We start from the raw sequence: 11,683 nt of genomic DNA, 5'->3' as shown, positions 1-11,683 counted from the left end.
GTGTATTTTGTGGGGGAAACGAGGCAGATGATTTGCGCACAGTGAGTCCCACAAACAGCCATGGAGTGAGCGACCAATTCTATCTGGGGTATTGTCTGTCAGCCAGGACACCGGGAGAGAGAGAAATTCTGGGCGTGTTGAAATTACGAATATCGACATGTAGAGCCGTTGTACACACACGGACATGTGTACATATACACATGTAAGCATGAACATATAATTAAAGGGGGTGTTTTAAATGATCATAGACGTCCAGTTTCTAACACACAAACTTGCGTGTTGTATACACAGCAGCCCGTCACTGAAATATTGCACGTGTTAATCTCTCTCTCTCTCTCTCTCTCTGACTGACTCGACTGACATTTTACCTCTTAATCTTTTAAGCAGGAACGAAAGGTGTTTTTTTTTGTCTTAAGCTGGAGAATTGATGGTAACACTGAGCTGGAAGTGTTGTGAATACTGAGACACACGGCTGGTGATAAAATATGGAACAAGTGTCTAGGATTGGGACTAGGACTGTCTGTGTGGGTCTGTCTGTCTGTCTGTCTGTCTGTCTGTCTGTGTGTCTGAGTCTGTCTGTCGGGTCAAGTCATTTCTACACTGGATTCAAGGTGCAGACATGGGTCAACCTCGCAGATAGGTTCCTTTAGGAGTCAGACAGTTGTGATGGGCTTTCGATGATCTGCCTCTCCCTTGGCTTTTGTTCATATGGAGACTTCGTATTCTCTGGTGTCCTGAAATCAGAACGGAAAGTAACGCCAGTCAGTGATACAAAGAATATGAGAACATAAGAATTTGCTGGACGAAAGAAGACCAAGGTCCATCCAATTCGCCTTCCGCCATCCTGGCCGTCACTTGCACATGCTGTGTCTCAAACGGTATACCGTATGCCGAGATATTATTTCCCAACAGAAATCTATCTGATATGTTCTTGAAAGCATCAACATTGTAATACACACAGTGTGTCAGTCAGGGAGAATCCTCTCTTTAAACGCAGACACAGAACACAGACCAACACACACTCAAACGCAACACACACACACACACACACAACTAACACATTACCTCCCCACCACACACATCACCTCCTCTACACACACACATCACCCCCTCTACACACACACACACATCACCTCCTCTACACACACACATCACCCCCTCTACACACACACACACATCACCCCGTCTACACACACACACACACACACACACATCATCCCCTCTACACACACATATCACCCCCTCTATACACACACGCGCACACTTACACAGAATGCAAAGCGATTGCCAACTTACCCCCGTCTCATAAATGGGGTTGTCAAAGGCCGTCTCCACTGTGATCTGACTGTACGGATGAGAAGACATGAGGGGGAGTCTCAGGTTGGAGTGATACCGACACCTAAAGTCGGGGAGACAGCATACGAGAGGTTCAGATAAAGGCTTTCACTCAGCCTGGGGGAGGGAGGGGGAGAAGGGGGGTGGTGCCTGGCTTACCTGGTGATGTAGATGTACGCTCCCCCCAGGAGGATAGAGATGATGAGGATGGGGATGAAGATAGCCAGAGCCATGTTACCTCCCTCCAACGCACTCTCAGCTGCTGCCTCTGCTACTGAAACATGAGAGGTCTACAACAACTGGGCAAATCACAGCTCTCCCCACTCCCTCAATCCCCCTCCCTCCCACTCCCACCCCTTCCCTCACACTCACTCCCCCGTCGGCCAGTTTCTCACCTGTGAATATTTCAGCTTCAAACTCACCTTCCAGCGTGTGTTGAAACCCATATTGAGGAGCTGGGGAGGCAAAGAGAAGATGTATTTACAGTTTGGGGATCAATGTACAATTTTACACAATGAAATAGGTCCGTCCGTCAGTCAGTCAGTCAGTCAATCAGCCCATTTGACATGTCACCCTATGTGAAAGGCGCTGCGTAAACACAATTTGTTGTTATTTCAATGGCTCTTAATTGCAATTTAACTGCTTAGAGTGATGTAGTACAGCAGCCTGAGGCGTGGTCTGACTGAGGCGTGAAGTGAAGCCTTACCTTTACACTGTGGCAGCGCCCCACTCCAGTGGGAGGGGTGGCCCATCAGACACTTGATGGTGAGCTCTCCCACCAGCTCAAAGCCTTCGTAACACATGAAGGTCAGTGTCTCCCCCGGGAGGTAGAGCCGTTTATACAGGATCTGGTAGCCGTTCTCTGGGAGCCCCGGGTTCTCGCACGCAACAGACTCCTCGGCTAGAAAAAGGAGGACCAAATATCTTACATCCGGCTCAAACCCCAGTGGGAACCGCTGACTTTTATTTGGAAACTGAATAGTCATCTTTGTGTATGACACTGGGAGTCCCATCAGCCCGTCAAAAGGTCTCCAAGCGCTTTGCAGGCTGTTACAGTAAAGTGTAGTGACTGATTGTTTTGTAGGGCAACGTGGCAGCCATTTTATGCACAGCGGCGTCCCCAATAAACAGCCGTGAAGAGTAGTGACTGATGTTGCTGTTGTCTCTTCAGTCACCAGGCGGTGGGTGGCCTGTGACTCTGTGCCAGCAGCTCTGTGTGAATGATGGGGAGTGTTGGCAGGTCAGCCTGTGCCATCTGCGAGTGAAGCCTCCTGACTGCCAGTCACCGCTCACCGCGGGTCACCAACAAAACACCAGACTCTCACAGCACCGGCTTTAACCTGCCGGGAGTCGAGATTCGAATCCAGCCCAGATTGTCTGGGCCGAATTAGACCTCTCCTCCCCGCATGTCAACTTACACCAAAAATAACCCTCAGTCTGACACAGCATCAAAAATATCCAAAGACACTTCACGCGCAGCTGTTGTCAAGTGTTACAGTAATAATAATAATAGTAATAATAATATTGTCCTGGCCGACAATTCCCCCAAATAAAATTGGCCACTCGTTTCGTGATTGCTTGCGGGACATTGCTGTGCGCAATTGCTGACAGACGCACAGTCATTCCATTTCACAATAACTCCTGTGAAGCACCCTGAGATGTCTTTCCTTTCCGACGTGAATAAGGAGCTGTACCAACTGCAGGGGTTATTATCATTCTGTGTGTTTTGGTGGCATTATAAGCTCCTCTCACGTGGCATCTCTGTGCAGTTTTTGTGTTGAGGTCTAGTGTGGATTTTTTTTTTTGGGGGGGGCGTGTGGGTGGGGTTGGTGGGGGGGTGGGTGGGAGGGAGAGGGGAAAGAGCAGATAGATTGCACTTATTGGCCTCCTGCACTGACCCCAGTGGACTCTGAGGCAATTCAACTGAGACTCCACTAGATGACAGCAGAGCCTTACACAGTATTATCGCGCTGCTAAATAATAAGCTTTGCATCTGATACAGGTCTTCGAGACGTCTCAAAGCGCTTCACGGGATTATACTGTCAAGTACGAGCGACTGTGCATTTTGTGGGCGAAAAGCGGCAGCCCAATTGCACTCAGTGGCAGCATCCCTCGAGCATGACCGCTGGGTAAACAGAGACGTGTGCGTGGAGTAAGGAAACTTGCCTAAGGTTTCGACCTGACCTGACCTGACCCGCCCGGGAATCAAACACGGGTCCTCTCGCTTGCGAGGCGAGGGCTCTAACCCCTAAGCTACGGGTCTCCAAGAGTAAGGAATGGGTCAAGTCAAAATTCTTCCTGATGTGATTTCCCCCTCCTCACCATCTGTGTGTGTGTGTGTATGTGTGCGAGACCCCCGATTATAAGGCTTGTTGACTCACTGACGCAGCGGGGCAGTCTGGATGTCCAGAGAGGGGTACCGGTCTCTCGGCTGTAGCAGGTTAACAAGGCGCTTCCATCCAGGATGTGGTCCGGATCACAGCTGTACTGAATGGTGGATCCCACCAGCAGTTTGGTGTCTGATATGGAGCGCGTGGAGTGTTCAACCTCCCCAGCATCGGTGCAGTACATGACTGGGGGAGAGGAAGAGACATCTTTAATCGCACGGGAATTGGCAACAACAACAACAACTTGCGTTTACACAGCGCCGCCCCCCCCCCCAGGCAGGGTAGAGTCCCGGAGAGCTTGACAGTGGCGCAGAAAATCAGTCCACCTCTGTCTCTGTCTCTGTCGCCCAGAACCGTTCGCATTAAATAATCCCCCTTTGCACCCGGCGAAGCGTATATTTCCTATCAAGTCTTTGACTGTGAATCTTGTGGGCTATTTGCAGCAGCCGATTTGAACACAGCGACGTCCAAGCAAACAGCCGTTAAATGAATGACCAATTTTTATCGGGGGTGTTGGTGAGGGGGAGGGGGGGAAGAATTATCAGCCAGGACACCCGGAAAGAGAGAGAGAGAGAGAGAGAAACTCGCTTCTCTTTTCAAGTAGCGCCGCGGAGAGACCTTTAACGTCTCGCTGAACAGGGCCGAAAAGATGGGTAGAAATCCCTTTGTCATCTGAGAGAGAAACAGAAAACGCCCAGAAACCCTTTCCACCTCGAGAGCCCTTTCCGTGACAGGAGATAAACAATGAAGGAGGAAGTGGACCATGTCTCGAGCTTCTACTCTGGTCTCACCCACTTGCTGGAAGCTTCCATCACTCTCTCGCTTGCTCGCTCAAAGCCTATTTGTCCTCTGCTCAGCGAGGAGCTTATAATTCTCAGACGGCACTGAAGGCTAATGACAAATGGCTCTGTCATTTGCTCTGTCTAATATCCAATGTTTCGAGTCAAAGCTACAACCCGAGCGTCTGATAAATAATGATCTGTGCACTCGACGCAGCGCCTCTCACCTCGGGAGGACGTCTTAAGCGATTCGCAGGATTTTACCCTGAAGTGTAGTGACTGTGTGTTTTTACCTTCGAGTGCAGTCTGGGTTGGGGGTTGGGAGGGGGGGGCTCAATCCACGACGGTCTGTGGGACACGGCTGGGTACAACTGGCTGCCGCGTTTGGCCCACAAAACACACAGTCACTACACTTTACAGTACATCAGATTAGATTGGATTTTTCTTGCCCCTGCCCCACAAACACAATACCCCTCCCCCCCGACTCGTGACGGGAGGGGGCGCTCGAGTTACTTAAAAAGAAAACTCTCTGGCTTAAACAAAAAGCCTCTCCTTTTCCGCTCTCCCCAGAGAAAAATTCACACAAAGCATTAAAACCCACACGTCAGTATCCGTCTGGACCAGAACACATTAACTTGTGCTCCTGATTGATGTCCGTTGTTATTTGACTTGACAAAACACATGACCACATGTCCCCCGGCGTTTCCAGCCCAACTAACAAGCAATAGGGCCTCTGCACTCACAACACGATGCGATTGACACTTACACACACAGCGCTTTCCACATCAGAAGGATGTCCCAAGGCGGTTCACCTCTACGACCAACTAAACCATTACATCCCTTCCCCTCCCTCCCCTCGGCGGGCACTGGCCTGCTCCACGTCCCCCGCACCGCCCCGCCCTGCCCCGCGCCCTGCCCGCTCCACCGTCAGCGGTCAAGCCTTCAGCCTCCCCAAATTCCACTCCACAATGGCACTCACTTTTCTCACAGAACGGCGCCTCGCTGCTCCACAGAAGGTCCCACTGGCAGGTCAGGGTGTCGCTCCCGACAATGTCGTAGCCCGGGTCGCATTGGTAGGTGATGGTGGTGCCGCGGACCATCTCCCTGTGTGAGGTGGTTTTCCAGCCGTTGGGAATCTCTGGCAGATCCGAGCAGGTATCGTTCCGGGAAACCTCTGTGTATCCAACAACATCAACAACTTGCATTTATATCACACAGGGTAGCATCCCAGAGAGAGAGAGAGAGAGAGAGAGCAGAAGGGCCTTCAGAGAATCTTTCTGTAAAGTGTAGTGACTGTGAGTTTCGTGATGACAATAATAATAATCCTTGCATTTGACATAGCGCCTTATCACGTCGTTGAGACGTCTGAAAGCGTTTCACAGAATATACAGTGAATTGACTGTGTATTTTGTGGGTGGGCGAATGATTATTTTTATAATTAATATTGTTAATAATCCAATCCGCGCAGCGCAACGAGAGTGATTTGAAAGCCGAATAAATTCTGCGCACCTAACGAAGCCATTCCCTCCTCCCCACCAAACCTCTCTCTTCCCCCAGAGCCCGAAGCTGGGGCAGATTTTATTCCAACGCAAAAGGGCCTGGAATCACCTCTAATGCCTGCTCTTCCACACTTATTGATTTCCAATAAAGCCATCGCGTAAAAATCTCTATTCACGTCACATCCGCAATTTACTTCCTTTATTGAACCTCAAGGTCGGGCTGTCTGGTGTTGTAGTCAGATGATTGTGAGCTGTTTGTGTGGGAATAAGTATCACCATTCCTTTATGTGAAGGGCATAGCATCCCACTCCGCTCCTGTTAACCCTGCAAGCCAGAGTCCCGATGGGTCGGTTGTCCTAGTTGGGCAAGCAGCTGGGAAACCTCCCCAGACAGCGCTCTCAATGGGCAAGCAGGACCTGGTCCCTCGCAGCGAAAGGAAAGGTCTACAAGTGAGTAACGACGACAACAACAACAAGTTACATTTACACCGCGCCTTTCACCTCCCAAGGCGCTGGACAGTCAGGGATTTGGGCCCGAGCTGGGGGTTGGGCTCAGGAGGGCAGGGAGGGTGGGGGGTAGGAGGGTGACTGAAGGCTCGGTCACAGAGGAGGGTCCTGAGACAGGCCTTGAAGGAGGCGAGGGAGGGGAGTGAGGTGAAGGGAATGTGGAATGAAGTTCCAAAGGGTGGGGGCAGAGCGGCTGAAGGCCCAACCGCTGATGGTGGGGCGGGCTGGGCGGGGAGCACTGAAGCACACTGAGCGGAAGGAGCGGACACGTCGATACGGAGTTAGCAGGTCCCAGAGGGATCTCAACTCGTGGTGAAAACATTTGTGGATTGAGGTGAAAGCCACAGACCATAATAGTTCATGATAAATCCTTGTCCTTTCCCGAAAACCAGGCCGGCCGGATCCGAATGGAATCGGATGGTGAGATCAGAGGTCGAGGAGTAGACTTTCAACGGGATGTTGCTCCCAACGTACTGTCCCAGAATCCTCATCGTCAGGTCATCGCCATCGTACAGCGTCAGGATGTCACTGTTGCTCAGGTTAATCCTGTGGAGAGAACAAAGCAGCAACAGTTAATAACAGTAGTAATAATCCTGGCATTCCATACAGCGCCTTACGGAGACGTCTCAAAGCGCTTCACAGGTTATACTGTAAAGTGTAGTGACTGTGTATTTTGTGGGCGAAAGGCGGCAGCCAATTGTGCACAGCGACGTCCCCACAAACAGCCGTGGATTGAGTCACCAATATTTAAAAATTGTTATTATTATTATTATTATTATTATTCGCCCACAAATATACAGTCAATTCACTTTACAGTGTATTCTGCGAAGAGCTTCGAGACGTCTAGAAGACGTGATAAGGCGCTGTATCAAATGCAAGGATTATTATTATTATTTGTTTTGAGGGGTTATTACCCCCGGAAAGTGATCCATCAAATGACTAACAGCCGAGTTCCAAATTACTGCCGGGCAAACAGTGGTGTGTGGGAACTTGCCCAACATTTCGCCCGTCCGGGAATCAAACCCGGGTCCTCTCGCTTGCGGGGCGAGTGCTCTAACCGCTGAGCGACAGGACTCTGTAGTGTAGCGGTTACTTGAGTAGAAAGAAATATTACTTTCTAAGAGCAAGAGGGGAATTACTCGGAGAAAGAAGGTCCCTCCCCTCTCCCCCTCTCTCCCTCTCTCTCCCACCTTCCCCGCTCTACCTCCTTCCCCTCTCTCCACTCCCTCCCACGCTCTCCCCCCCTCCCCCTCTCTCCCCTCCCCCTGTGAACACATGTCGCTGGGGAAGACTCACAGTTGAACATCCAGAAAGATCCGCTTCTCCTCCCCCACGTGGATTTTCCAGATGCAGTCCTTCCCTTCATCGTATGGTTCAGGCCAGTTTGGAGAAAGGATGACTCCGGCCTGGCTGGTGAGCTCCCCTCCGCACAGCGCTGAAATAAGACAGGCCACAGCCAAGTGATTGCTCGGCCTAGTCTAGACCAGGGACTTTGAGCAGAGATAAAAAAAAATATTTGTGGGGATTGTCGGCCATGACACCGGGAGAGAGAGAACTGCCGCCTGAACAGGGCACAGACGAGTGAGTGAGGTTTAACGTCTCATCCGAAGTTGAGCGTCTCAGACATTGCAACGCCCCCCCCAATCCCCAGCCCCGCATTGGAGGCTCAGCCGAGTCTGTGTGATACCAAACACTTGTGGTCTTTCACCAGGTCCCCAGGTCTCACCTCTGCAAAGTGGCTCGGTTTCGTTCCAGTAGGACTCCCTGATGTCAATGCACTCAATGATGGCGGAGCCTTGCTCCAGGGTGTAGCCAGGGTCACAGGTGAACTCCACCACTGATCCCACGCTGTAGGAGTGGTCCGTACTGGTGAAATTCCCATTCTGCATGTAGGGCTCGTAGCAATGGCCGTGCTCAAAGGCTGGGGAGCAAGCGAAGAGAGAATAACAATAATAATAACTATTATCATCTTGCATTTGATATAACTTATCACATCGTTGAGACGTCTCAAAACCTTTCACAGGATACACCATAGAGTGGAGTGACTGTATTGGTGGGAATCGTTGTACCCACTTGGCTAATAGTTATTACCCCTAGAAAACAATCCGCTAATCGACTAACAGCCGGGTTCCTACTCACTGCTGGTAAACACAGTAAGGAAACTTGCCTAAGGTTTCGCCCTGACCTGACCCACCCAGGAATCGAACCCGGGTCCTCTGGCTCTGGCACTGGCACAGTTGGCAGCTGTCGTTATTGGCAACAAAGATGGCGGCCACCACCACCACCACCACCACCACCACCAACAAGGTTACATTTGTATAGCGCCTTTCACGTCGGGAGGATGCCCAAGGCGCTGGGAACTTCTGAGGAGGGGAGGAAAGACAGGGTTAACAACAAATCCCATCAAGAATTAACGCTTAAAATTCAACTATTTCTTAACAGATTTGGGGCAACAAGCACATCAGAGAGATGATGGATGAGAGAGAGGAACGAAGCTGGCTCTGGGCCCACATTTGCTGAGCCAGCCTGCGAGGAACCTTATTTTTTTTGGCAGATAAATAATTGAAAGGCAGAAAACGGGGACAGGGAAAATCCATTACTATCAGAAACGATGCGGAACTCACTGCCACTCAATATTAATCTCAGGAACATTCGGCTGGATATTAAAATAAAATGAAGAGCCAACGCCAAGAAGCGTTCTGCCCTCTCTCCCTCGCCTCCCACCCCCAGCGCAGATGCCAAGCCAAGACTGTAAAGTGTCTTGGGACACCCTCCTGATGTGAAAGGCGCTGAATAAATGGAGAGATTCCCATCGCTCCCTTTGCCAACACTATCCCACCATTCAACAGCGCAATAATAATAATAATAATGGATTTGCATTTGATATATAATAATAATAATAATCCTGGCATTTGATACAGCGCCTTCTCACGTCTTCGAGACATCTCAAAGCTCTTCGTAGGATACACTGTCAAGCGAATTTATTGTGTATTTTGTGGGCGAAACGCACAGCAGCGTTCCCTCAAACAGCCGCGGATTGAGTGTCAAGTTGTTTCTTTGAGGGATTATTATTACCCCCGGAAAGCGATCGGTCAATCGACTAACCACCAGGTTCCTGCCGGCTAAACAGAGGCGTGTGGAGTAAGGAAAATTGCCCAAGGTTTCGCCCCCACCCGGGAATCGAACCCGAGGTCCTCTGGCTTGAGAGGTGAGGGCTCTAACCACTAAGCTACAGGATTCCACGTCCATCGTGTGTGGTTACCTTCATATCGGATGTTGAATCCGCCTCCTGTCCTTTCTTCATCGGAGATGAACTTGATGTGGACCTTGGGCCCCTCGCTGATCACGCCCTCGAGAGGAAAGACTGGATTCTCAGAGGAGTCGTACATGTTCAGCGATGTCCCCTGCTCCCCATTGCGCACAATCAACCTGCTCCGTAGAGGACAATAAGTAGTCAACGTTACATAATCCTTCTAATAATCCTTGCATTTAATACAGCGCCTTATCACGTCGTTGAGACGTACATCTCAAAGCGCTTCGCAGAATATACTCTAAAGTGCAGTGACTGTGTATTTTGTGGGAAAAACGCGGCAGCCAATTGCACACAGCAGCGTCGCCACAAACAGCCGTGGATTGAGGGACCGCCTGATTTTTCTTTTTTGGAGGGATTATTAGGCCCAGAAAAGCGATCCGCCAATCGTCTAGGAACGGTATTGAGATCTTGGATGTTTGGGGGCGGGGGGGACGGGGGGAGGGAAAGTGCAATATTCAGTTTGATGTTAAGGGAGTTGTGTAACATAAGAGCTCAGTCAGGCGTTTAATTGCATCTCGATAAAAATACTGTATCCCTTTTTCTCGGCTTGCTTGTCAGATGAACTCAGACTGCTTGTGAGTGTCTCTGCATATCCACAAGGGCTCACTTGAAGCTCAATCTCAGGCCCCCGAATGAGCAGAACCAAACACTCAGTAAACATTTAGCAATTTGTGTTGCACCAAATTGACGACGCCTGATGTATCAAACAAGAGAGAAGGGGACAATAACAATCATAATCATCCTTGCATTGGATATAGCGCCTTAGCACGTCGTGGAGACCGTGTGTTTTGCAGGCGATACACCGCAGTTAGTTCCACACAGGAAAGTCCCGTGAACAGCCGTGGAGCAAGTGACCTATTTTATTTATTTGGTGGGGATTGTCGGTCAGGACAGCGGGAGAGAGAAACTCCTTTCTCTTTTCCAACAGCACCGCGGGATCTTTAACGTCCACCTGAACGTGCACAGACCGGGAGTGAGGTTTAACGTCTCATCCGAAGGACAGGGTCTCGGACAATGCAACACACACTATCTCACTCCACCTTCAACTCCCAACTCTGTCTTAGACTAACCTTGCCGAACTAATACACTACCCCATCGCAGAGCTCAGGGCGTCCGCAACACAAAAGTGCAGAAAAAAAGAAATGCGTAAAGAAAAGAGGATCTGATTTTGAAGGGTGAATAAAAATAGTGTCAGTGGGAGATTGTGGGATGATGGACGAACGAGATACATACATTGTCTGGAAGCGGTGGCGTTGACAAAAGAGGAGATGTGCCTAGAGCTGTAATCAATTCAAACTCAAGGCTTTGCTACCTGCTGAGTGACATTGTATTGAGTGTTTTTATATCGAGAGCGCGAGCCTCTCAAGCGGGAGGACCCGGGTTAGATTCCCAGGGGCCGGGCCAAACCTTAGGCAAGTTTCATTATTCCACACTCCTCTGTTTACCAAGCTGTAAGTAGGAGCCCTTGTTAGTCGATTGGCGGATCACTTTTCCGGGGGTAATAAACCCCTTAAAAAAATACTAATGTAATAATTTGGTCATTCAATCCACGACTGTTTCCAAGACCCAACATGGCCTAATTCCTTGCTCCAGATAATTTGTTACTCAGCCTTTTCCCCTGGGAGCTACGAGTTATCAGGAGTGTCCTGTAAATGCAAGTTGTTGTTGTTGTTGTTGTATTGCCTACCTGTCTTCTTTCCCGGCCAGGGCAACCTTCTCAAAGTGCAGATGAAGCTTCTGTCCTCTCATCCCTTCGATGGTCCAGGTGCAGGTCAGGTTGCTGCTGTAGTTGGCCGGGTAATTGGGGGACAGAATCCTTCCAATGGAGGCGTTCCTCACCACTCCACCACAGAGCGCTGGGAAA

At 50.0% G+C, this 11,683-nt stretch overlaps 1 protein-coding gene across 1 annotated transcript in view; it reads right to left on the bottom strand.

The window, feature by feature from the left end:
- Nucleotides 1-363: 363 nt before the first annotated feature.
- Nucleotides 364-11,683, bottom strand: part of LOC103184080 (seizure 6-like protein) — a 34,946-nt gene continuing 23,626 nt past the window's right edge. Inside the window, exons 6-17 of the mRNA XM_007901930.2 lie at nucleotides 11,507-11,675; nucleotides 9,769-9,935; nucleotides 8,233-8,427; nucleotides 7,803-7,941; nucleotides 6,856-7,052; nucleotides 5,481-5,675; nucleotides 3,717-3,908; nucleotides 2,042-2,236; nucleotides 1,758-1,790; nucleotides 1,495-1,606; nucleotides 1,297-1,399; nucleotides 364-734 (exon numbers count right to left, since the gene is read on the bottom strand). Coding sequence (XP_007900121.2) covers nucleotides 705-734; nucleotides 1,297-1,399; nucleotides 1,495-1,606; nucleotides 1,758-1,790; nucleotides 2,042-2,236; nucleotides 3,717-3,908; nucleotides 5,481-5,675; nucleotides 6,856-7,052; nucleotides 7,803-7,941; nucleotides 8,233-8,427; nucleotides 9,769-9,935; nucleotides 11,507-11,675 — 1,727 coding nt within the window. The 3' untranslated portion in view covers nucleotides 364-704. The remainder of the gene's footprint in view (nucleotides 735-1,296; nucleotides 1,400-1,494; nucleotides 1,607-1,757; nucleotides 1,791-2,041; nucleotides 2,237-3,716; nucleotides 3,909-5,480; nucleotides 5,676-6,855; nucleotides 7,053-7,802; nucleotides 7,942-8,232; nucleotides 8,428-9,768; nucleotides 9,936-11,506; nucleotides 11,676-11,683) is intronic.

Source organism: Callorhinchus milii, unplaced genomic scaffold (assembly GCF_018977255.1).
Source record: "Callorhinchus milii isolate IMCB2004 unplaced genomic scaffold, IMCB_Cmil_1.0 Scaffold8, whole genome shotgun sequence".
In the NCBI taxonomy this organism is placed as follows: Eukaryota; Metazoa; Chordata; class Chondrichthyes; order Chimaeriformes; family Callorhinchidae; genus Callorhinchus; species Callorhinchus milii.
The sequence above is the reverse complement of the archived record's forward strand: the minus strand, read 5'-3'. Positions and strand labels throughout refer to the sequence as shown.